This window comes from Polypterus senegalus, chromosome 12 (assembly GCF_016835505.1).
Source record: "Polypterus senegalus isolate Bchr_013 chromosome 12, ASM1683550v1, whole genome shotgun sequence".
Taxonomy (NCBI): Eukaryota; Metazoa; Chordata; class Cladistia; order Polypteriformes; family Polypteridae; genus Polypterus; species Polypterus senegalus.
In genome coordinates, this window is record NC_053165.1 from 68,190,818 (window position 1) to 68,217,593 (window position 26,776).

The 26,776-nt window shown below is 37.9% G+C and overlaps 1 protein-coding gene across 1 annotated transcript in view; it reads left to right on the top strand.

Moving 5' to 3' along the window:
* Positions 1 to 26,776, top strand: part of LOC120541196 (transmembrane protein 132C-like) — a 158,859-nt gene that overhangs the window by 42,141 nt on the left and 89,942 nt on the right. Inside the window, exon 2 of the mRNA XM_039772613.1 lies at positions 16,807 to 17,701. Within this exon, the coding sequence (XP_039628547.1) occupies positions 16,807 to 17,701 (895 nt within the window). The remainder of the gene's footprint in view (positions 1 to 16,806; positions 17,702 to 26,776) is intronic.

Here is a 26,776-nt window from a genome sequence, read left to right on the forward strand (position 1 = left end):
CCCGGGATTGTTCCTGCCTTGTGCCCTGTGTTCTCTGGGATTGGCTCCAGCAGACCCCTGTGACCCTGTGTTAGGATATAGCAGGTTGAATAATGACTGACTGATATCTTATTCATAATCTTTACAAGACCAACATCACCGAAGATGCAACAAAAGTGTATCTCGGAGGGTGCAGTGGTTTCAGGCTTTTTAGTTTATGCCCTCTATTAATTGTAAGAGTTCTTACCATTAATGAACATGTCATTTAATTAGGTGGCCTGTTCCTGTCCTTTTTCCTGTATCAAACATTGCTACCAGTCACTTAAGACTGCAATAAGCATCTTTTTTTAATTCCATACAGAAATGCTGCACTTTTAGTAATTTCTGAGATTGCAGAAAGAGTGCTGAGTGAGGCATCTAATTAAGTGACAGGATCCATTAAAAGATAGAATTGGCTTCTAATTAAGAAACTGGTTGAAATGAAATCTAAAGCCTCTGTGGCAGTCTATGGTCAGAGTTTGAGATTCTTGTAATTGAATCTCTGACAAATAGCATACAATTAAGGAATTCTCACATCTGCCAAATATTTTGGGGGGGATATCCCCATCCAAGCCAGTAAGAAGAAGTCACAGCATTCACTGCTTTGTTATAAATTGTGAAATAAATTATGTTTATAGCCTGTTATCCTAAAATACATGTCTTAGAAATTAGCTTTCCTTATTTGACTGATTGATAGATGAAGAATTTATCCTACAGTAACCTCCTTGTGTTTAGTAAGACTCTTCTGTCAGGAAATTATGTGAAGCAGCCCTACATGTATTCTGACAGACACAGTCAAAATTTATTAGGTGCCATTTAGGCAAATTTTGTACAGCTCCTGTTTCTGGTAAAGGCTTTTAATGGCTGCCTCAAAGTATGACCAAGAATGTGCATAATGAACAGCAGGCCTTTAGTGTGGTGTCCACACAGAGGTATCAACATGCTGTTCAATGATTTTAGTGCTCACACAGCAATTGTAAAACAGCCTACTGCCTGACCTCTGGCCCCTGGGGTCCCCAGCTGAAATGTTGCGGCTAATTGTACATTTAATTAACTCATAGTTCATGTAAGGCCTCACCAGTTCTGTCAGGAGCAGCATTTGTTAGGAAAGATGGGGGTGGGGGGTGTACTTTCATTGTCAGAAGCAGGTGTGTAAATCTTCATCTTGACTAATGAGACACTCAAAATGGAACCGAGAGGCAAGGTAGGGCTGTTCATCACACCAAGCTGCAGTATCATGGTCATTGACAGAGATGCAGAGAAATCCAAGATAAAGGGAGGGAATCTCCTTAAAATGGAAGTACTTTTGTATTCTCTCGGCTAATAACCAATTTCATTTATTAAACACAACTTTTGCAGTTAAGAGACATTGGACTCCAGAGGTATAAAATGTAAACCAACACTAAGTAGGAAGCTAGTCCATCACAAGTTGGACCAGTCACGCATACAATGATATTAAGTCAGATTTTGACTTAGAAAGAAAATCCATCTAAAGGGCTGCATGTGCAGGACTCTAAACAAGGTCCAGGTGCTATCAGCAAAACAAATCATCTTAAGCATTTTAGAGCACTGGTACACTGCCATTGTGGAGGCTTGCTAATCAGTTACATGTTAACTTTGGTGGGAGCTTCTTACTTTGGTTGTTGGCTTTCTTTTCTTTCACTGGTGTCAATATTAATGGAACTAGCTTAGCTTTCACATAAACTTACATGGCCATAACTAAGAGTCCAGGCAAGTAAAACAATCAAGTTGCACAACATTTTAAGACCTTATGGATGTCTTCTTCTAGCAAAAATTGATATGGTTGTCTCTGTCAAATGCTTTACAATCCAGCTCTTAAGATTTGGGATGATTGCAGGCCCCATTCACATTCTGATTTGCAGTCCCCACCAGACATTCAAGATAGGGGGCAGCTAAAGAATAACTGTAATTAACAAATAGAGAACCAGGCTTTTTAAAAAGTATCTCTTCTATTGAGCTCACATCACAGGAGAAACTGCATTTTACAGTATTACTTGTACTGATCATGTTAAAATATTGTTTGTGTTTTGGCAGCAGCATAATATACTGAGTCTAAGTATATAATTTTGAGAAAGTACACCTTTACATGTTTCCTATTTTAATTTGTTGTTTGAATAGAATGGTCTATTTATTTTATTAAAATGTACTTTAAAAATTGGTGTACACTCAGTTTTGCCTGGACACCACAGGAGATTTGAGATAGCTAGAATTCAGCATTTTTTTGTTCATTGAGGCTAAAACTGATGATTTGTGTTGGCTTTCTATTAGCAGATATGATAGCACTGTCTGGTGGTCTTAACCTCTTCATGGCTCTTCTTCAAAGCAAAAAAGATAAAACAGAAGCTGAAAACTTTCCAGAATCTGTACTGCATCCTGCCCTGTATCTGCTGGCAGTGCAACATTTGCAGGACTGGGATTTAAGGCCATGTTCAAGGAGAGTTATCTGTAACTGTCACTGAAAATCAGAGGCACAGAGATGCAACGATGACAGCTGCTGGGCCTTCTGGATCTTTGAAGATTTCTAGTAAGCTTGAGGCAAATGAATGCCTTAAAATCTTAATTAAGCATTGAAAAGAAACTTTACAAACAACATTATGAAGTAGAATGATTAAAGAATAGCTGAAGGATAGGCCATCACTCACTCCATGGGACGTTCATTTTTATACACTGATGAGTAACGTTTGATATATGCTGTGCAATAACTGCACAGCATTTTTTGCATAGTTCAGGACATTGCCAAACTAAATGATTCACAATGAATCTGATGGCAGATAAAGCAAAATGTTTCATTCTGACCTTTCATTTCTTCTCATTCTCATATGCTAAATGTTACCTCTATCTATGTTCTCTATGTTCTTGTGTTATATTATTAATGGACTGCATAACAGGAAAGATGTTGAGAGGGGTTTAGCTAGCACAGAAGTAAGGCTAGAACAGGCACACATACCCAAAATGGCAATCATAGAGTACCTTTACTATGACTAAGAACACGCATGGCCTACCTGGAATGTTATCCTTCAAGTATGTACTCCAGAGAGCATAACAAGAAGAGAACTTCAATGCTAGAAAGAGCACCCTGCATGGAGCAGGATGGACCCTGGTGAGAAGGACCTGGCATTTTAAACGCAGATCAGGAGTCAGAGGTGTAAAGGCATTTGGGAGCATCTTTGACACTCTAACCTGGTAGACAAGGGTCATGATTGGTATCTTTTATAAATTTGTTATGCTTTCTGTTAAATGAATTCTGGATAGCTATATGTGTCTTCTGGGGTTCAGAAGTCAGATTTTAGGTAGGTTGAATGCAATTTTAAGAAACGTATTAAATTTATTAGCGGTTTGCCATTACAATATTTTGTGGATTCTGTCATCATGATGCAAATTCTGGTTGCCAGAGGTGTGAACACTAGGATCATGACTTTGAAGGATCAATTGCTGGGAGGTTAAAAGGTCATCTCAGTGGTCTTTTTGCAATTTTAAAGACCTTTATTTTTAATATCCAAGTTGTCAGATCTTTTGTTCTTGTTGCTGATCTTTGTTTTTTTTTTTCTCGTTTTGGCTTCATTGATAGACACGTTGACTCTTGGTTTAGACCTTGGCTACCTTTTGGTCTTTGTGTATGCGATCTTTTTCATTAAAAATATAATGGCTCACTTTAAGTCAGTAAAGTAAGCTAAGCACTCAGACACTCTGCAATGTTAAAACCTGTCTACAAATAATTTACATATGTGACTGTGCAGTAGGTATAATACACCTTGAAATCAACACTAGTCCTTAAATTTCTTAAACTTTTAATATCTACAAACTCAATATACTGAATAAAAAAATCTTTGTTCAAGATAAATAAATAACTAACTAAAAATGACCCTGTGTGTAAAATGTAACTGAATTACAAGAATTGTTTCCTCAGATGATTATTGAATAACAAGGGCCAAAAACTGGTTACCAGGTTACCCAAGGAAGGAACTAATCACTACAGCTACATTACAGCAGCTTGTCTTGCACCTACGTTGGTAAGATAAGACATTCATCAATCTGATCCATCAAGTCATGACCTAACAAGACCTCCGTTAGAGTGTTAAGAACAAGTTTAAAAGACAACATGTTTGGCGATTCCTCAGTCTACTGGAACGCTGGCATTATATAAGTGGACAAAAATGAGGACTGCAGTGACTTACCTAAATGTGGACATCTATGACAGAGATCAAACAGTGAAACAAGGACACTTCTACAGAGTGTTTCTCAGGATTTTCTAACTCAAAAATACTGTATGACACAAGGTGAACTAGACTTCAAATTGATCAAAAGAGTTGTTGTTTGGTTGTTTATATAAAAGGAAAAAATGAAGCATTCATGATATTTTATGCAGTGTTATGATTATTTCTGAATATATATATTCATGTAGTATATAGGCAGTCCCCGGGTTACGTTAGAGATAGGGACTGTAGGTTTGTACTTAAGTTGAATTTGTATGTAAGTCGGAACAGGTACATGACTTTAATAAATGCTATTGTTGACCAACTGTAACCAAGTGCTCTGCCAATGAATGATGGAGTTTCACCTCTCTCTGACCTTTTTATTATTTCTACTTTATTTTCCATGGTAATGGTTTTTCTCTTCTTTACTGTATCACCAGCATTTGCATCAGATTTGTGTTTCAGAGACATTCTTGAAGGGTGAAGACAAAAGGTTAAGATGAGCGCTTTTACACAGCACTTTACATGCTATCACAGCAGGAAGGCACCCATTGTCAACATGTCTGATGTACTGACGAGAGACAACTTCCTGCTATGTGCGTAACGGTACAAGCAGGCTTGCTATTGAGAATGAATGGGGGCGTCGAGGGGTGGTTCATCACCAGCCCATCTCACAGTCACCTCCACTACAGTATGCTGCCTGCAGCGTCCGCCCACCAAGAACGAACACGGTGCGGCCAAAGGCAGGTAGTGAATCGCCCAACACCGTCCTCATTCAACTGTCAGCCACCCGAGGCACACTACAATGCTACCCCCTGCCTCCCCGTTCACCCTCAATGGCCTCCATTCAGCCACAACTGGGTCACCACTTGTAGCATTACCAGCCACCCACCGAGAATGAACGGGGCAGCAGTTTGTGGTGGGTGAAAGCGCTTGCTGCCAGGAACCGCCCAAAGGACACTACACTGCGTGAGCAGCAAAATCGCCCCCTCCAGTTACCGCATGCAACGTCCTCAGGCCGAAGATGGCAGTGCGGCAGTTACTGAGGCGCATGCATCGCGGCTGCAGCCCCGTTTGTAAGTCGTAGGTCGGATGTCCGTAACCAGGGGACTACCTGTATGTAAGTATTTAAGACTGTGTTTCTGTTATTACCTCTAGCAGGGTCAATATCAAAAAACAAAATTATGGCCCATCAATTTTAAATAAGACATTTTGTTAAAAAAAAAGGGGTTGACTTGATGAGCCACATCAGCATGGTCTAGTTTTGCAACAAAAGATTTTTTTCAGGCAAGGGATTAAACTGAAGAGATCAAAACCATGTGACTTTTAAGGTGATTGTCAAACCAGCCGGTATCATTTAAAGCCCTGGATTTGAAAGGAAGACAATTCAGCATAAACACTAGTAACCTGTTCAGAAGTCAGGTATTAAAAATGTCACTCAAACAAAAATACTACATTTTTGTGTGAAATGTAATTATAACAATGTATCTGGATAAATGTATTATTAAGTATAATGCACCCTGCATTGCGGCCCATGCACATTTCTACTACTCTTTCTGTTCTTGTATAGATACAGTAAGAATATTGGCAGTTTTACTATATTAGTAAATACCAAATGCTAATATAAATAGGAGTGCAAGCAAATCCTAATCAAATTTGAATACATAGTATATTGGTTTTACATTTACTGTTGGCCTATACACTAAAATATAATAAGATGCAACACAAAAAGTAAAAGGAGGTGTGCTTTTAATGCTAAATATGATTCTTTTCCCATCTTTTACTCCCTCATCTGAGTTTGGCAGTTCAGTGGCCAGTCCAGGACATTCATTTTAATGACCATCTCCAAGGAAGCAGAGTGCATTGTCTGTTTGGTTATTCATGGAATGACCAAGGTCAGAATGTTTTATATTGATAGGAAAGGGTGATGTTATTTTCTGACTAACTGTATGCATTGTGTTTTTGAATTGGCTTGAAAAGTACATGAACAAAATTATTATTTTTCACCCATTTTCAGTAGTAAGGAAAAACTTGCATGCCTGACTTTTAAGAAATGCAGGAAAACTATTCATTTTTGTAGACTGCTACAGGTCATGGTCATTGGTCTGCACACTGGGGTGCTTTGGCTTTAATCTCAGAATGCAATTCACAGATAGGCTTCCTTGCCATTTATTGTTTTAACACCCAAAAAGTCACCCATATCTCTGAGGAGAATTACTTAACAAGCCACCCTCTTTCTGATTTCAATTACTTCTGCAGTTAGAATTTAATAAAAGAGAATCCAGATATGGACAAAATATCCTCTTAAATTCATTCTGTGGGAGATCATGATAATCTATAGGAAGAAAGCTTTTTACAGTAGGGGGTGAGATTCCTGCAAGCTTTTTATGCCTAACCGAGCTTTAAAAGTGAGATCTGCATGACAGCCTTGAAAATGTGAAAATAACTGAAGGGGGATTTAAGTTCCTTTCTTCCTCCATTCCCTCTCTGATTAATGAATATATGTCAAAATACAAGTGCAGGTAATTGCATCATATAGCAGTGTGAACTGAACAGTCCCCCATCATCCCCACCCCACCAAATCCGTTTCACATCACTCTGAAACCTGCTACATGTGGCTTTCCAACTCCATTACTTCTAGCCTTTTTTATTTTATTCCCCATTTGTTTGTATGTGAGTTCTTTTATTTTACAATTTCCTCTGCTTTGAGTTCATTGTTTGATCTTTGTTGGAACCATTTTCCAGCTCAAGTCTAATATTTTCTGTGATAATTTCAATTAGACCACAAAAATTCTACTCCAAAAAAATCTTTGGCTCTTAAAAACGAACAAAGACAATGCTTTATTGATCTTTGAGAAGAAATTCACTTGCTTGAGTTGCAACATAGAAAAAAATCATAGTGCAAAACAATGAAAACAAAATGCAAACAGTTATCCATTATCCAACCTGCTATATCCTAACTACAGGGTCATGGGGGTCTGCTGGAGCCAATCCCAGCCAACACAGGGCGCAAGGCAGGAAACAAACCCTGGGCAGAACGCCAGCCCATCACAGGGCACACGCACAAACCAAGCGACAATTTAGAATCACCAGTTCACCTAACCTGCATGCCTTTGGACTGAAGGAGGAAACTGGAGTACCCGGAGGAAACCCAGGCAGACACGGAGAGAACATGCAAACTCCACGTAGGGAGGACCTAGGAAGCGAACCCGGGTCTCCCTACTGTGAGGCAGCAACGCTACCCACTGCGCCACCATGCCGCCCGCAAACAGTTATATAAGCGCAAAATCCAGACCTTCACAAAATATCCTGTGTATATTTATTATATAGTGACCTTAAAAAATATTCTCCCCATGTCAGTGTGTCTCCTAACACTGGTTAGAATGAAACTGGGCATGATGGAGTACATGTAGTGTATAATTAACATACAAACAGGATACGAACATTTATCTGAAAAGATGGGCAAGTCATTAGTCTATGTCTTGTGGCTATCAGGACTCCAAAATGAATGTCCTTAATGACGTTCAACTTGAATTATAAGGCTATAACTGGAATTAATACCATTCTGGATTAACAAGGGTAATCACGGAGTGGGTACATATGGCTCAGGTCAGCGTGGTCCAGTATGACAAGGCTGGTCAGTGTTCCTGCATAAAAAATGTACACATGGATCACGTCTCAAAAGAGTGTTGAATGCTTGGAATTTCAAGCACTTACCTATCTTCTAAAATATTTGCTCTGAGTGAACCTTCCATACATTGTGCTTACATTATTATCACGTAATATACATACTTTTTAATAGCATCTTTTTAAAATTTCCATTATAAAATAAAAGTGAATAAATTATTCTGGTAGATTCTAAATACAACAAGTATGAAATGATAAAAAATTAAAGGGTAAGAATTAATTAGCATTAATGGTGAAGGACATGAAGGAGAATCATCACTTGTTTAATGTCATTTCACAAAACTTTCATTAAGCAGTTTTTTTTTCTTTCATTATTTATCAAAATACTAGTGGAACACTTGTGTCGTTTCTATTTCTGCTGCACTGTGATTGCTCTTATGAATCTTAGGGATCATTAAGCTTGGCCAGCCATCTTGTATGCTACACACTGCTGGTTCTTCTTTGATTCACATAAATCTGGCAGTGTTGTCAGTCAACCATTAGGGTTCTGGCTTTTAAAACTCCATACTGATTTTAGTTCAAATAGATATTTTCAGACAGGCATTACAAATGCTTTGTCATTTTGAAAAGCACCCCCAGCTAAAAAGTTAATTGAAACAGAACTGTGGTATGGGATAAGATTTCACAGTCCTAACAGGTGCCTTGGCTAAATATGAAAAACGGCTTCATTTATTTTTCCTCTGAAACATATTTTATTAAAAGCTCAAAAAATGCTCTGGGGAGGAGAACAGTGTAGTCCTAAAGAGTTATGTGTTAATGCCAATTTGAAGGGCTTCTTCCTGCTTGGGCAAGTTGATCAAAAGGATTTGCATGTTAAAAGATGCCTCACTTTCTAGAGTAATGGGTTCTCCCTTTTTAAAAGAGGTCAGCATTGGGCTTTTATTCAGAAAAGGCCACGTGCCAGCCAGCTAAGGTTAGTCATTTTGATTAATCTGAAAATGAAAAGAATCCTAAAAGAAGGCAAAAAAGTCAGTGGGACAAATCTCCTGTTCTTGGAACCAAGAAAGGTGAGGAAGGATAATGTTTACATCTGGCTAAGAGTTCTCTAAAGTTAAACTAAGATTTGCCATTTCCTACTAATACTAGGCTATTGTACCGAGTTAGCCATTATGGATGTAGTGAGAAGTCAAGCTTGTATATTGTAATCTTTTTAGTTAGCCAATAAAAGGTGTCACTTTGCTTGACTTCTCATTACTTTTCCTACTAACCAATTGCAGTATTAATAACTGGTGAGTAGTATACTCAGGTTGTATGAATGATGAATGAGACACGTGTAAAAACACTCATGTTGAGTGGGAATACTCAACATCCAAAGAACTCTGCCTATAATGCTGCCTTGAGTTATTCACAATGATCTGCATAAGCAATACTGCTTTGACTTTAAGTTTAATAAACCTTAAAAAGGTTATTTTTAGTGGTAAATAAAAAAACATTACTTTCCACTACTTTCCAGTCAATTTTGGTCATTTTGATAAATATTGAAAGCATCCTAAACTAAGTAATTTGTAAAAAAATCTATTACATGAAAATATGCTTTCTTGAGCCATTAAAGCTGAAATCAAAAATAAACTGATGTGCAATAATACACACTTTTATTTTATACTTACCTATTTTCTGAACCTGCTGTTTTAGTGTCAGAATCGTGGGTAGCTGAAGTCTTTCCCAGCAATATCAGATGCCAGTTTGAAAATAACTAAGGAGGAGACATGGATCTATCAAAGGCCACCAAGATGCACACATCCACATCAGCTGACATCTAGCCAGCTTATTGTTATTATTTTCTATATACACCACAAAATAACAGGGTGTGTCTTGGCTCTCCTTTGTGAAATTCATATCCAGAAAATACACAGGCTTCCCCGTTTGATTTTTATTTCATCGTGTGGATTGTCTTTATACATCTGTCTGGAATCTGAACCCAAACAAAAAGCCCCCTAAGAGAAGCCCAGCTGCCTGATGTGGGTTTCACTAGACACTGAAGACTATCTTTCCTTTGTAGTCATACAGATCAGCTGACTGTTTCTCACGTTACCCTGTCTTTATAGTGTATTTTACAGAAATCAACAGCTAGGACAAAGAAAACGGTAATGCAATAAAATGTTTTGGGAAGGCAAAAAGATACTATGTATTACAGTAAACTGAGGAAATAAAAAGGCTTGTGAAAAAGCTTGCAAGTTTCTTCTAATCAAACTGTAATACAAACTTATCACTTGAATAGCAGAACTGGGATATGAACAGAACAGTTCAGTTGAAAAAAACAAATCCAGAAAGAACAGATACAACAAGGAATGGAAATTTGATATTAAAATTAAATTCCGACCTATGGAGTCCCACAGACATACATAATCTAGGGACAGAATAAATAGACAGAACTGTATGTGGCCTTTGGGGATATTTGGGTTTCTTCAGAAGCTCTTTAAATAAATAAATACATAATTAGATAAATAAATAAACAAATATGTATGCCTGTACAGTGTGGCTGCTTTATGGGAAAAGCACAGAGGAGAGGTTCTACCTCCATTATGAGCAAAATTCACAGTGTCAGTGTACAGGTCAGCCATAAAATCTAGCAAATTCTAGCAACAGGGCAGCTTGATCAACTGAGTCAAACTCTTTCGGAAAATTGACAAAGGCTGCAAGGAAACTCTGCTGATATTCGCATTTGCGCTCGATGGGAACCCTCAGTGGTAGGATGCAATCGATAGTAGACTTTGTTAGGCATAACACCAGACCGCTCAGGTCACTGGCAGATGAGCAAGTGATCAAGGATCCTATTGAGGATGACCCTAGCAAGGACTTTACCCAGCATCACAAGCAGTGTTACCCCCTGCAGTTGCTTTAATCAAGGCAATCACCTTTCAATTTCCAGACAGGGATGAAAAGTCCCATTTTCCAGTCAGTTGGAATGACACCTGTCTCCCAAATGGAAGCAGTATACTCGTACTGTGAGTGCTGTGCAGACTGGAAGCAAAACCTCTGCAATTTTCCCAGTTGGCTCTGGGGTTTATCAGGGGTGTTTTCTGCTCCTACTCTGTTCAGTGCTTGTATGGACTGAGTGTTGAGCAGGGTCTTGCGGTGCAGCGGCTGTGGGGCATCTGCTGGTGAAAAAAGATTCACTGATCTTGACTTTACTGACGATACTGTGATCTTTGTGAAGTGAATGGAGGCTCTGATCGGGACTCTCAAGAGACTGAGTGAGGAGTCTGAGTGTCTGGGCTTGTGAGTGTCTTAGATAAAAACTAAGAACCAGGCCTTTAATGACCTCTTGGGCACAGCCATCAGCAGTGTGTCTGTTTGCGGAGAGAATGTCGATTGCGTCAAGAGGTTTCCTTACCTTGGCAGTGTCTCTGGTGTCTCTTCCTATGAAGTCAGTGGATGGATTGGGAGAGCATGGGGGTGTCATGAAGTCACTGGAAAGGGGTGTATGGCGCTTTCAATATCTTTGAAAAAGGACAAAGATCCAAGTCTTTAGAGTCCTGGTGCTTCCTGTTTTGCTATATGGTTGTGAGACATGGATGCTATCCAGTGACATCACATGAAGACTGTGTCACTTCAGAGAATCCTTGGGTACTGCTGGTTTGACTTTGTATCAAATGAGCTGTTGCTCACAGAGATCTGAAGAGAGTGTTGACCTTGTTGAGAGGTTTACTTACCTTGGCAGTGACATTCATGTCTCTGGTGACTCTTCCTATGAAGTCAGTAGACAGATTGGGAAAGCATGGGGGTCATGAGGTCGCTGGAAAGGGATGTGTGGCACTCCCGATATCTATGCAATAGGACGAAGGATCAAGTCTTTAGAGTCCTGGTGCCTCCAATCTTGCTATATGGTGGCGAGACATGGACGCTATCCAGTGACCTGAAACAAAGACTGGATTCCTTTGGTACTGTGTCTCTCCGGAAAATCCTTGGGTACCGTTAGTTTGACTTTGTGTTGCTCATGGGGTCCCGAATGAGGCACATTATCTGCATTGTGAAGGAGCGTCACTTATGGCACTATGTGAGGTGATTTCCTGAGGGTGATCCGGCTCGCAGGATTGTCATTGTTGAGGACCCAAGCAGCTGGAACAAGCCAAGGGGTCGCCCACGTAACACCTTGCTGGGGCAAATAGAGGGTCATTTGTGGAGGGTGGGACTGGACCATGTGTCTGCCTGGGGTGCTGGAAACAGGGACCCACAGTTGTTTTATTGTCCTGACCTGACCTGGTTGATTTATAAGTTTATATCATCATCATGATTATTAGAGGTTTATAGGATGCTTATTGTCCCATGTACAGGGTTCAGTGAAATTTTACTTGCATGTGCTAATCCATTCTCTAGCACCATGCTTAGTGAGTTGAGCTGCCCTATCTTGAAACCTATGTCTCTCTTAACTCAAGAATCTCAGCATTTGTGTTTTAGCAATGTATGCTTTCGGACAATGTTCAGACTACTTTAAGCAAGGCATAAAATGGTAGCAAGCATAGGGTCCAGTAAGTAAGTCTAGTGTGATTGGGTCTAAATATTAATTTGTTCAAAATAGCCAACATGACTCAAGCAAAAAAAAGGAAAAAAAAAAACACAGACTTACTAACAACTGTAAAAAGAATACATGATAACATTAATGTTCCATAAAGCATTAAAATTCAAAAAAATACTTACCAAATATGAAAAGAATTGAATTGTATCCTGAACTGCTTTATGGCTTACTTAGATGTAATGGACTAAAGGAGAGAGGGTCTTTTTTTTCAGTTCTTTAGTCACTTGATTACATTTCATGTTGAGCACCCCAGAATCTGGTGGCTGCACCATTTGTTGTGTGTAAGCCCAACATATTCATACCATCACTGCTATAGCTGGAAGGGTCTCTAAGGATACTTTTCAAGCATAGGACTGCCACTCTCAGAATGACTGTCCAGCAGCCTTCTACAATGCCATTTTTAGGACTGTTCAAAACAATAGCAATTAAATGTAACCATTCATCATGTGATGCAAGTCCAAACAAGCGCATTGGCTCAAGTTTTCAACTTTTGTTGTGTGTTTCTTATAAGAGATACAGGTGCCCTTACTGCAGAGAGATACTGCACAAACTGAGTTAAGAGCTGAACAGTTAAAGAATGCTCCTAGCTACCATTAAATACAATTTCAAAGCGTTTGTTCCTTTTAGTTTAATGAGCAGAATGTTATATGACGGTGGACGGCTTTTATAAAATCCTTTTTTTCAAATTGCTCTCCTGCAAGTGAAATAAGGGAAAAGTCTTAATGCCCATAACAGAAATCAAACAGGCCCCGACAAATTAGACGAATCTCTTTTTATTGTTTGAAGAATCAAACTGTATATATAATAACACTGGCAAATTGGTGAGTCACATGAACTTCTGCCCAAGTCAATAATCCTTTTCAGAAAGTTATATAAGTACTGTGAGAGCTATGAAGAAATTAAAGTGCCATTCATGAAGAAGGATTAGTAGTGAAGGTAAGTCATGTGGCTTATGCTCATTTCAGGCATTAGTGCAGCCAGTGAGAAATGTAATGAGTTTTAAATGAAACCTGTGCATCACTGGCAGAAGGGAAAGTTTCAGCGTTCATTCAAGCAAATGTTTCTGTTTCACACTTGTGATCAATAGCTGATTTATTTGGTACTAATACAGAATGTAGGTAGTATTTTCAGTCATGCTAACCGATCCACTTTAGGTTTACAGCAAGAATGAAGGGAGACTAAATTGTTAGCTGGATACCATTGTGTTTTTCTGTATGAAATAATTTGGGAACAGCAGCATGTGTTTGGTACTGTTGCCTGACAGCTCCAGGAAACTGGTGTGAAATTCTATCCTTGTCATACTGTGATTAGTTGGCACATTTTCCCCATGTCTGTGAGGAATTTTTCTACAGGTTTCAGTTTTACTTCTGTATCCTAATGCCATGGGGTAGGTGTGCTCACCAGTTGGCTGGTAATGCTGGTTCCTCCCCTGTGCTTAACATTGCCTGGATACACTCTCTTGGAATTTAGAAAAGTGTGTATGTATATTATTTGTATCACATAAAACTGGATGCCATGAGGCAGTCAGTCACTTTTTATCAAAGTGAAGCTAAAATTCAGCCAAGTCATGAGAAAAGAAGGCTTTCAAGAAAAGCCAAAGGTAGAAAGATTCAGACATAAAACAGGATGAATGTGTGCCATTTGCATTCATTTGTAGCTGACAGGTCTATTCAAAGTGACATACAACTCACAAGTGTACAATAGAATCATTTCCATATTTCTGCTGTGTCAACACTGGCAGGTTAAGTGTCTCACTAAGAGAGTTTGTAACTTAGTTTTTCTGGGGAATCTCACTAGTGTATGTAAAACATTTTCCTGTTTTTTTAAGAATAGCCACCATCTTTTCTAGCATAGTGCACTCGTGTCCCAATCTAGATGGTTTGTTGTGTGGTAGGTATGGCAGTGTGCTATCAGCAAATGCTCCCAATGTCCTCCTCCTCCTCCTATTTCATAAAGATCACTCCCAGGGCAAAACCCCTAAGGTCACAGAGCACACACTGGCAGGGGACTACTTTACAATGAACCCCTCAGTCACAATAATGCCACACTGCTGTAGAGCACATAAGCTGATTTTATTCAGTAGTTTATCCAGTGCTGTGAACTTGAGTTACTTGGTTGCTTGCTAGTTTTACAAATGCAGAGTATCTGAATACAGTTTCTGATATTCCTATCTGTGTATCAGCAGCCATTATTTTTCATTTACTGATCAATAACAGGTCTACTCTTAATAGTAACAAGAAATGAACATATACCAAAGAGAGCTCTTAACAGGCCATTTTCTTAACACTTCACAGGCAGGACATATGGACTTAGCAGTTTGGAATGTGCCAGGACAAAATTTTGCATGTTACTCCTTGCCAGGTCTTTGTTTAAAGTGTCCATTGTTTGGTTCACTTATATGTATTGCGCCACATTACAATTACAATACAATACAATTTATTTTTGTATAGCCCAAAATCCCACAAGAAGTGCCGCAATGGGCTTTAACAGGCCCTGCCTCTTGACAGCCCCCCAGCCTTGACTCTCTAAGAAGACAAGGAGAAACTCCCCAAAAAACCCTTGTAGGCACAAAATGGAAGAAACCTTGGGATGATTTGGATTTGTTTAGAGTTCTGGAGACCTCAGCCATCTAGCTGCCTCCCCAATCCTTCACATCCACTGAACACCTGATTGACTCTATAACCCACCTGTCAACCTGAACACACATATGACATGCAGGTCTTCAGACAGAAATTACCTTAAGGTTGTCCCAACAGAGTTAAGCCTACCATAGGTAGATCTGTTTCTCCTGCTTCCAATAAGTAGGGCATTGATTTTGACCATTGAGGGGGTAATTATGGTGATGCAATGTTAACGTCCTGTTGTTGGGTAGAGATGTATGGTTGGCACAACTTCAAAGGTTAAAACCCGTAACAACTGAATGTCACAAATATTAAGCACTTTCTAATGTATGATATTGAGGGAGCGGGAAAATGTGCTGCAGCTTGCCTGCACTCTATGAAGAAACATATAAATACTTCAAATATGTCTTGTGTAAAAGAAAGACTAATTGACTATTGCTTTTTGAAAAGAAATCGAAAACTAAACTCACAGATGGCTAAGCTTGAATCCCACTGAGGGGCCCACACTCACTTCAGAAAGTGCTCAGGGGTTCTGTAAGGATGTCACATAAATAAATAGAGTACACTGGTGAGTTTAGCCACAGCAACTAAGAGTCTGCTTTCAGTTACCAGAGAGTCTTACAGTTCAGTTACAGCTCATACTGTATATGTCAGAGTACGGCTGAGGTTGATTTTTTTATTTAGTCTTTTTTTAATATGTCTGTTTTATTTCTGTACTTATTTTGTTACATATTTGGATTATCTGAGGTGTTTACATAATTTTATTAAACAATACAGCACCATTTTGTATTATCAGTTAGAAGGTGGATACCACTATTTTGTGTATTTTTGCATGGCAGTGGCCATGATGTTTATGGTTGCTATGCTTGTGCAGTGCACATGTCACCACTCTCCAATTATATAAGATGTCAACATGATGCTTTCATTTTCCTAGTTTGTAGATAATTTTTCAAAAAACCAAATATGCATGTACTGTAAGTAGTTATTTTAGGAATGGATGTACTGGTAAACAGGACTTCTTACTTTGACATCTAAATATCTGAGAGGTGATTTAGGCTTTAACTGTCAATCCTTTAAATTCTTGGTTCAACTGCTTTCCTATTGAAATGACCACTCTTTGTCTTGCCTAATTCTGTTATCTTCATATCTTGGTCTGTGTATTACCTCAAGTCTTTGTCACTACAGTACAATTATGTACAATAGCATTAAAAGTCCTGTGTTTCTAGTATATAAAAATAGCCTAAACATTGACTGGCTCCATTTGAAAATGTTCAAGTAGGCAAAAAATGCAATGAAATAAAAAAAAAACCACAAAAATGTGATCTTTGGTGGGAGTGACATGCAGCTTGGTATTGAGAAGTAGGGTTTAATGTGAGTGGGCCTAGGCATAAATGTTTTTGGGGGCTCAGGTTGAGCAGAGAGTGCACCACATTAAAAATAAAAAAGCAACCATTAAACCCTTTTAATCCACTTTCAGGGTTGCTGGAGAACAAAACACAGTCCAACAGATTCAATCTCAAGGAAGAAATCAATGGCCAAGAGAAATTATTTAAAAATCCAATCTTGTATATTTCTTTATAGCATACACTAAAAAACTGTTCAGTTCTACCTAAATCTTGAAGACTATTCAGGGACTGTTTTTAATTTTTTTTTCATACTCAAAACCTACAGAATGCATTGACAAACCAAAGGCAACCTTTTAAAGTATAGCTGATGCAAATGTTTAATTAATGTTTTACTTTAATTGCAGACCTTGACAGTGGAGAACTTTCAGATTCCCAGAAGAGATCAACATCTTTCCCTATGCATCTGCCTGTGAATTATGAAATTGTCAATGCGGGATTCTCCTGCTTTCTCAAGGAAGCCAACCAGGAAATCATGCGCAATTCTAGCATGCAAAGTCACACTGAAGCCTTTATTATACTAGAGGCCAATCAGTCTCCGACTGTCAATGCCAGCTATGGAACCCTTTCAACTCAGCAGGTGGTCCCCCTAGAGTTGATGCAAACAGCTGACCTTTTCAGTGAAGCCAGTAAATTTACCTTCAACTGGAAAATCCAACCTTTTATTTTGAACAGAAGAGTTCACTACTCACAGCCAAAAGTGTATATTTTATTTTATATTTCGGGAAAAAACTGGGCAGACCCACAGGCTGATAACAGCATGGACAACTTACCTTGTATAATGGTGTTTGCATTTTGGCAAACACAGGAGGTCAGAAGTTCATGTAGGCTTAAAGGCCACCTAGGGCTTTGCGTAGCTGAACTGGAGCCCAATCCCACTTGGTTTCATCCAAGTGAACCCTCTGGACAGGATAAGCGAGCTGATGAACTGGATGGCACACCAGTGGAACTTTATTACATGGCACAATCCAGCGAGAACAGGGAATGTAGCATGGAAGAATCCAAAAAGGGACTTCGGACAAAACAGCATGAGCAATATGTGGAAATGCCATTCACCCCAATGCAAAGGATTGGCAATGTTCGACTCTACAACAACCCAACAAATGAAGATCAGCTGTCTGAGCTCTGGCTCGGAGAGAGTATTGTAATACAGATGCCCTCAAAGCCTATTATGAAGATAGGCATTGCCACATATTATGTCTCCATTGCCACCAGCTCTGCCATAGACAGGTTTACACTGAGGTAGGACTTTTTTTATTGGTTTCTATGTTATTGTCAGTATGAAAATGTTTCCAAGTGTTTGAGTGAAACTTCCACCTGTCCTGAATGTGTTTTATCCACAAACCTGTAGATTTTCTTCTACAGGTACATTTGGTAAAGCAGTGACTGTTTTGATACTTTAGCAGTCTCATACAGAAAAATTGTTTGCCTGAAATTAGTTGGTGATGCAAAATCAAATGAACCTAAGCATCATCAACTTGGTAAAGCTAACAATGGAATACAGTAAGTGCCTTTGTAGAAAATCTGAGAACACCTGAGTGGTGAACAACTTCTTAAATGGAACAGAATTCCATTTTAGGATCCCCTGATCATACAGGAGCTGGGTTGCTCAGAATCCCTGAAAAGGACATTTAAAAAGCAATATCTTTATTGTGAGAAACACTCAATTTGGTTATAATATGGGAAAGCAGAGTCTGAGATGTATTTGTCACTGAGAAGAAGCTTTTTCATGGATTTCTACTTTTTATATCTACTAAAAGACAGGATAACAAACCTTCATGGATAATTGTTAAAATACTTAGAAGAAACAGATTCGTGTGGAAAAAGAATGCAAGTTGTGATCACATTTTATAATGGATACTTGACCACCTAATAAACATTAATCATTATATAAAGAAACACTGCTTATTAACATAAAAAATGAACAGATAAATGTCTGAAGTGCACAGATTAAGCTATTTATGCATTATTTATGAATTTGTTTTAATGTAAAGTTAAATTATATTGCAAACTTTTTTTACAATGTGGAAAAGCATTTTAGTTTTAGAACGGGAGTATATCCATGTACTCAGCATCCTGTTGCATACACAGCCAGTTACTGGTCAGATAGGTAGCCAAGAATAGTCAGTCTAATATTATGGAAGTTCTGGGTGTGCAAAGTAAAGTTTTTCCCATAGTTAAGATATGAGTTATATCTATCATTGCCTGTGACTTGCATGCTATCAAGGCCCAGCTCGTGTGTGCTGATGAATTAGCAGCCACAGTCTTTCTTGTGCTATAATAAACACACATAAGCACTTTGCCTGGAAGTCCTGTTGTCTACATAGCAATAGTTTCTCATCAAGACTGTCTGCTATATTTCTCACAGCAACATTTTGTGCCTCAGCACTACCAATTTAACCTGTAATGCTTCTTCTATGTTGTGGTACGTTTGTGTAATGCAACTCTCAGTTGTTAGTGTAGTGCAAATATCAGTGCTGGCTGGATTTTGAACTCTTGTGTCTTCTTATTAAAATATTTTTCTGTATGTCGGATTATATTTTATATGTATAATGTCAGAATAACTGATTGCGGTCGACCATGCTGAGTGGTAACATACTGTATCTAGATGAATTCTTGTGCACAGGTGCTCACTACACTTTTTATTTGATAATGTTGCAAACCCTGTATGTGAAATGCTTGTCTAGTATATGATAAAGTACTGGAGATATGCAGCTTTTGTGTTTCGGCACAGCATTGCATAGTTTTCAACAAATTTTTTCACCCTTTCATTCAGAATGCCCCCAATCTAAGCTACATTTTAACAGAATTCATTTTCTCTGCAGACATCTACTCTGCTTCTGGATGTACTGTATAAAAGTTTGACACAATCCTCAAATATGGTCCTCATGTGTTCATTTAAATGAACATGTATCACATTAAGTCTCTATTAATTTGTTTTAATATAGTATGACAATCCAGTTTCTCAACGAAAATGTAAATTAATCAAGTTGACTTAAACTATTAAAGTTAGTTAATCTATCAATGGTTCACTTGTCAAATATATTTATAAGGGGGTAAAACAGGATGGAGCTTTGTTGGTTTCTTACGTTATGACACATTGTAAGTTGTAAATGTTGTCCTGACTACTTATTTAATATTCTCTTTCATATTATTGTCTTCTCAAGGGTTCTTGTGACTTTAATTGTTATGACTTGATGGGAGTTAATCCATCCATTTATTTTATGAACCTGTTTGTTGCTTTACAAGGCTAGAAAAAGATGGAATATTAACAGTCACAAGGTGGTCCATGCACATGCTTACGCACATTGGGGTAATTTAGCATTGACAATGGACTATGACAAAAAAACTAGAGTCCAGAGAGGAAGACTGCTCTAACATGGACAGAGTATGTGTAAATACCACTAAAGACACTACAACCTGGGGATTCATACTGGAGTTTAAGTGCTACCCCACTTGTATATCAGTGCTATTTTCAGAGATTCTTTCTCATTATAATACCATTTACTGACTATCTCAGTCACTTGCAATGGGGTTAAAAAAGCGGGTCACAGAGGACTGTGCTATTGTGGATTTATTTTAGTCTGCTGACACACATGCACTTCAACTGCTGTTGTGCTAATGTGATGTGAGAGTTTTTAAAAGTGAAGCCAGTAATGATCTCAAGGGGAACTTGCCCAAAATCCTCCTGAACTGAAGATCTATTTACTTGCAGCTTAATTTCAGGATGACGGAAATAAGGGCCACAGTCTATCTGGTTCTCCATCATCTGTTAGTTGATTCTCACTGTGTCTCCAAGGCAATAGCAAATTAATTTTCTTTATTTTTAAGCCACTTAAGGATGATAAAAAGGCAACAATTCAAAAGCAATACAATTATAATATGAGTATACAGTAGAATAGGAGTAATCTGCTAGTCTACTCAGGATTAATATAATTCTATAATCCATGCTGGTTGGAAAGAGAAAAGTATGCTGTTCAAAAGCTCATTGTCTTGAAACTAAGAGCTTAAATCAACTTGTCCTCTTAACATAAGTGTATTATGTAATAAAACCATTTATGTTATTCAGCATTGGCATTTTAAAATTTTCAGTTTGATTTCAATCACTTCTGTCATTACCTAGCTCAACATTACAGAGATGTCATACACTGAAGTCTCTGTATATGTGAAAAAAGAAAAAAACAATTCTAATATTATACAAGCATTAACTTAGATAAAGCATTGATTCAAAGCTATTTACAAATCATAAGTGGACAGAATAATTCCTGGCAAATGACTTCACTTACCCAGAGTTATCCTGAAAGTTCTTAAACTAATTATTTTACAGAGCATCTGTCTAAAATTAGAGCCCTGGCAGGTAAATGTACTCAGTCAAAGTCACACTGGTTCTAAATGGTGGGCATTCCCTTTTTAAAGGAGCTGGTAGGGCTGCATGGACAGCATGGTCTCAACTTTTTTCCTACAAAGGGACAAACCAAATATAGTGCAAGGAACACTACAAGAGTTACACCTAACACTGCCATCTTATATCCCTTAAACCTCACTTGGCTGTGTTACCCACTGTGTGGGACTATTGTGGATTCCTCCTGTTCATATAAATTTACTGTTACAATCCAGAAAAAGTTCATTATAAATATTACATTGCCCCACTGTTGCAGAGTTGTTGTTCATAATTTGGTAGGGTCTGATTCCTGATACCACAATTTTGATTAAACAGATAGAAAAAAGGAATGTACTGTAGACCTAATATTCTTGTTACTACATTTGAATGTCATTTTGAATAGAACTCATTGCACATTACATACAAATAATGAGTATATTATGAGATTTCTCTTTCTGTTTTTTTAATATTTTCATTAGCACCAGAACTACTGTGCTAAGGCATTAAGTGCTATCAAAAATATGCATTTGTAAATAATTTATTTTAATATTTCTTAAAGGTGCAGGCATCAGTACTGCAACTGAGACTTGATAAAAGCAAATCAAGGTTCTTCTTTATTATTATTATTGTGAATTTCCCCTTGGGATTAATAAAGTATCTATCTATCTATCTATTATAGACCTGCATAAAGCTACTTTGCTCTTAACTGGCAAAAATCCAGAAAATAATCAAAAACATCAAATGTTTAAAAAAGCAGTGTACCATTTAATGTTTAAAAATGGAAATGAGGGAACAATTTGACATTAGAGAAGAAATGTTGTATCTGATATTTAGAAATTTAAAGAACATCTAAACTGAACAAAGTGTCATGTATTACAAGAAATAATGCCAATATTTCCAGTACTGACTGTGGTGTCCTCATGTATAGAAGTCAAGGCTTGAAAATAATGTTTGTATAAGAAACTGATTTCTTAATTTAATATCAAGAATTCAAACCAGTCATTTAATGACCATGTGTTTGTCTATTCTTTTTACCAATCAGCTGTGAAAATACGTGCCACCTGTTGCTTGGATTTAAGGTCTGATATAGCATCTCATTTCAATTGTTCAAAGTACTTCTTGTGTCATGCATATTATATAACACAAATTTTAGCTAACATTTTCAAATTTGAAATGAGTCTTGTTGTTATAGAAAACAGTGTCTGCGTGTTTATTGACCTATTTATGTCATCTTGTCTTTAGAAAGCAATGTGATAGTGACTTTGACTACAAAACCTCAAATCCTTGTATTCTAAAATTAAATACTACTAAAATTCAAACAAATGTTGCTGCAAAAAAATAATGAGTCATCATGAAATCGGGTAATCTTGACATTAACTTCACACCTAAAAGTTATGATTATTTCCAAACGCAGAAGTTTATAAACCTACTGATCTAGTGATGCAAGTCTCTGATCAAAGTATGATAGTGCAGAGGGAAAATTCAATGTCACAACCTCGAGCTCTGACTATAATCGGATCACTATCCTGTTTTTAGGATAAGCAGTACTCCTACTAGAACTACACATCATTTTCAAAATAGGTGGGGGTCTAGGTGAATGAAAAAATCACTTGAGAAGGAGGGGTCTTAATAACAGTACTTACCTGAAACTTCAGAAAATGAGGAGTGCAAAATTATTTAATTGCAGCTTTTTGGCTCAATTAGTCTTTAAAACTGTGACTGATTTTAGTTACTAACTAAGATGGGATATAAATGTATGAATGGAAATAAACAAAGCTATGAAATTTCCCCCTTAATTTCCTTTTCCTGTAGTGCTTCTGCTTTTACTTGCAAGTTTTAAGTTTTATTTAGAACACTGTACAACCTGTCATCTAACACCTTCGTTTTTAAATACGGCCAATGTAAAATCTCGCATGACTAATTTTTGGCCTGTGAATTGTGATGCCATATATTAATTTTAGCATTCCCAATCCATTTTTAGTATTTTTAGCTTTATACTGGGACTTTGGGTAGATTACAGTAATGAAAATAATAAATTAATTCAATCAAAAACTTGTCTAGTCTGTGAAATGTGACAATCATGAAAGCACCTGGCCTAAATCATAGAGCATTTCAGCCATTTTGGCCTAAGTGTATAGCATTCTGAGTATATACATGAGTGAGGAACTGAGGAAATGTTTTTATGCTTTTAAAGCCCACCCCAAAATATGTGCAGATGGAGGATAAAGTGTAACCCCTACAAATTATATTTTAAAGACATTCATTCATACGTACCAAAGCAGCACACACCAATATGAATCTGTACTTGAACAAAACAGCATGAAATCACGTGCATTTGTAGTTCAGCATTTCCTATAGTCTCGACCTAATAAAGCTACATCATGGAATCCCAAGGCATTCACAGAAAATCTGGGAGGTATAATCCTCCCAACGATCCCTGGTTCTTCCCAGCTGGTTGTGCCCGTAAAACCTCCACAGGGAGGCGTCTATAAGGCATCTGTATCAGATGCCCGAACCACCTCAATTGGTTCCTCTCAAAGCAGAGGGTCAGCAGCTCAACTCCAAGTCTCTCCCAGATGTCTAAGGGATACTCCAGCCACCTCATTTTGAACTTCAGAAAATCATAAACAGCACAGGAACCAAAGCACAACATTGGCGGAGTCCCACACCCATTGGAAATGGTGCTGCATGTTTTTCCAGAAATGCAGACAAAGCTCTCATTATGATTATACAGGGGACAAATAACCCTTGTTAGGGGCCGAGGAATCCCATACTTTCCTAGCACCCTCTACAGAATCCCTCGAGGAACACGGTCATTCATCTTCTCTAAGTCCACAAAACACAGGCAGACTCCCATGCCCCCTCCGGAATTCTCATGAGAGTAAAGAACAGGTCCACTGTTCCATGGGGTGGACGGAATCCACATTGCAGCTCCTGGATCTGATGTTCCACAACTGGGTGGAGTCTCCTTTCTAGTGGCCTGGCATAAGCTTTTCCAGGGAGGCTAAGGAGTAGGAACCCAATAATTAGAGCACACCTTCCTGTACCCCTTTTTAAAAATAGGAACCACCACCCCAGTCAGCCACTCCAGAAGCATGGCTACCAATGACCATACAACATTGAAAAGGCCAATTTGTTTGTTTTGTCTCAAATTTACCTGCTCAAATACTTCTAAATAATCAGAGAAACAGCTTGCCCACTCTGGATGAAATATACCAGAGACAAGAACTAAGTGTGTTTTCAATTTTATGTATGAACAAAGGATTTATAAACTATGAAGTATTACGAGAGGTATGGATGGTGATTTAGGAGCACAGTTAAGAACACAGAAAAGTATGGCACATAAGCAAAATCTGTTTTTAGTGTTTCCATTGGTACTCTTCCTAAGAGACCCCACTGAAAATGGGCCTGCTTAAGGCAGTGAAGCAGAAGTTACTGCTGTCCCATTTCCATTAGATAGTAATTATTTTATATAGTTTTTTGCTTCTGTATAGAGTTATAAACAGTTTTTGAGACAATCTTAAATATAATATGTGTATACTAACTTTTGAAGTGCAGTTGTAGCACTAATACAGCTAGAAAAGGTTGCTTGCCTTTTGACAAGGCTGCAGTCTGCTGGGATTAGATTATGGAAGGAGATAGCCAAAATAAGACAAGTAAGTTTTATTTCAGTAAGAACATCTAAAGCATTTCTTTCCCTTCTATCTCTTTAGTCAGGCAGAGCAGCCCAGCTCCCACGAAATTGCTTTGGCTGTTTGTGTGGGGTCAAAGAACAAATCAGTAGGATTAGCTGGACTGCGGGTGTTGACTGAAGCTCCCTGAAAAAAAAAAAGCACAAGCTGTTAATTACTAAGGATTTCATATGAAATCCTGCTAAGCCTATGTCAGCTCCATTTGGTTATAAAGAAGTGGTTGAGATTCCCCAGGCACATGCAGACTTTCTACAAAATGTATACTTGTTTGTGTTAACATATCATATGTAAGTAATTAAATTGATCTTATAAAAGAATATTGCTGAATTTAATGATAAAGGCTTGCAGATTCTGTGTAAAATTATGTCAGAATATCTCTTAGGTTATTGTGCGTCACATAATTCATTTGAATCATCTTTTTTCTTGCATGAATCTACTAAATAGTACACTTAGTGCATAGTCACTCAGATGGATATTATTTGAAGCACCTTTCCTACTGCTCACATTAACAGGGTAAAGTACAAATTAGAAGCAAGTTAACACAGTATCAGAGTACTGCTTTGAACTTACTTTACTACACCGGGTGTAGGACACTCAAGGAGAAGCTTCCAATCATATAATCAAGCAATCCCTCTACTCTCAGCATTGTGTACTGCTGAACAATGGCTTATTGCTGAAAACTAATTACCCACTGCTACTTAGTGAGAGTGTTTAAGGCAATGGTTGACATGTTTGTCAGGATTTCTTCCTCACAACTCCTGAGTTCTAACTTTAAATCTTAGCTAAAAATGTATACATTCTCCCCAAATTCAGACAATTCCCTTCCACGTAACACTCTCTCTGTGTTTGTATTGATTTCCATCACATTCCAAACAAATGTATGTTAAATTAAATGAAGACTCTAAAGTTCACTTAGTTTGTGGAAGTGTGTCCTGCTGTGCACTAGCATCACATCCCATCCTGCTGTACACATACTGCTGTATCAGGATAGAGTCCAGGTTACCACAACCCTGTTTGGAATAATCTGAAAGAAAGGAATGTGATGTACATAAAAGTGCTAAAAATAGAACTAAGATGGTGACGACTTTAATAGAAATCTGAGTTTCACAATGTTCCTTCTCCATTTTTTGTTCTGCGTTTTTGAGTCATATTGTAGGCACTAAAGTGTACATTAAAGCTAATAGCTATAAACTACAAGATTTCTGTCTCACTTCACACCAGTGATTCACTATGTCACGCTGAGAGAGCAACCTAACCCTTCAGTGTATAAAGTGTACTAACATGGAAACAATTGAACTTTGCTTGTAAAGAAAAATGAGATCTAAAGTAAAATGGGTTTGTCTCATTGACAGGTGGCAGTACAGAAATTTAGCAATGCTACCTTATAGCACCATAGATCTGGATTCAAATCCTGATTTGATTTCTGTCTGTCTGGAGTTTGCATGTTCTTTCTGTGCCTTCATGGGTTTCCTCCCATATTCCAAGGATGAATAAGTTAGACTGAGTTGTGAGATTTCATTAAGCAGAAGCATGCAAGTATGCCATGAAATCAACTGGTACTCAATTCAGGATTGCACCAGATGATGCTGGAATAGGCAGTTGCCCTTATGACCACAAACTGGAAAATGCAGATTTATAAAATAGATGGATAGATGCATGAATTAGTGCCCTATGCTGAACGATTCCTTAATTGAATTTTTAATATTCCAGTAAGACTTCCTGAAGTTTTAGGGTGGAATGGTATGTAGGATTTGCCAGGTTAGTGAAAATAGGACAAATATGCAAGTTTTTAGAATGACAGCTTGTATATGATTATTCATTCTTAATACTTAGAAATGCATGTCCTCACAGTCCTAACTTCCTTGCTTTGTTTTGCAAAGCTAATTGTGTACATGAAGAATTCCACATACAGACTTTCCTGCTTGAGCACACATCGGTCGCAGAGCGCATTATCATGATTAGATCGTGTTAGGGGAGGGGATTAATAGGAATATACAAGGATTTAGGGATAGCTTTATATAGATTTCAAATGAAAAGTGTCGCTTTCTGAATAAATCCATCAGAACTGAAGACTATTGGTGGTGGTGGGTGGTAAAAAACAAAAAAGTATGACATGTTCTCATTTGAGCCTGTTCTCATTTTGTTTCTAATTTTAGGAGAGGGATTACTCCTTAGTCAAAAGTTTTGTTTTTCATTTTATTTTCTTATTTAAATGCCCAGACAATGGCTAACCAGATAAAATGC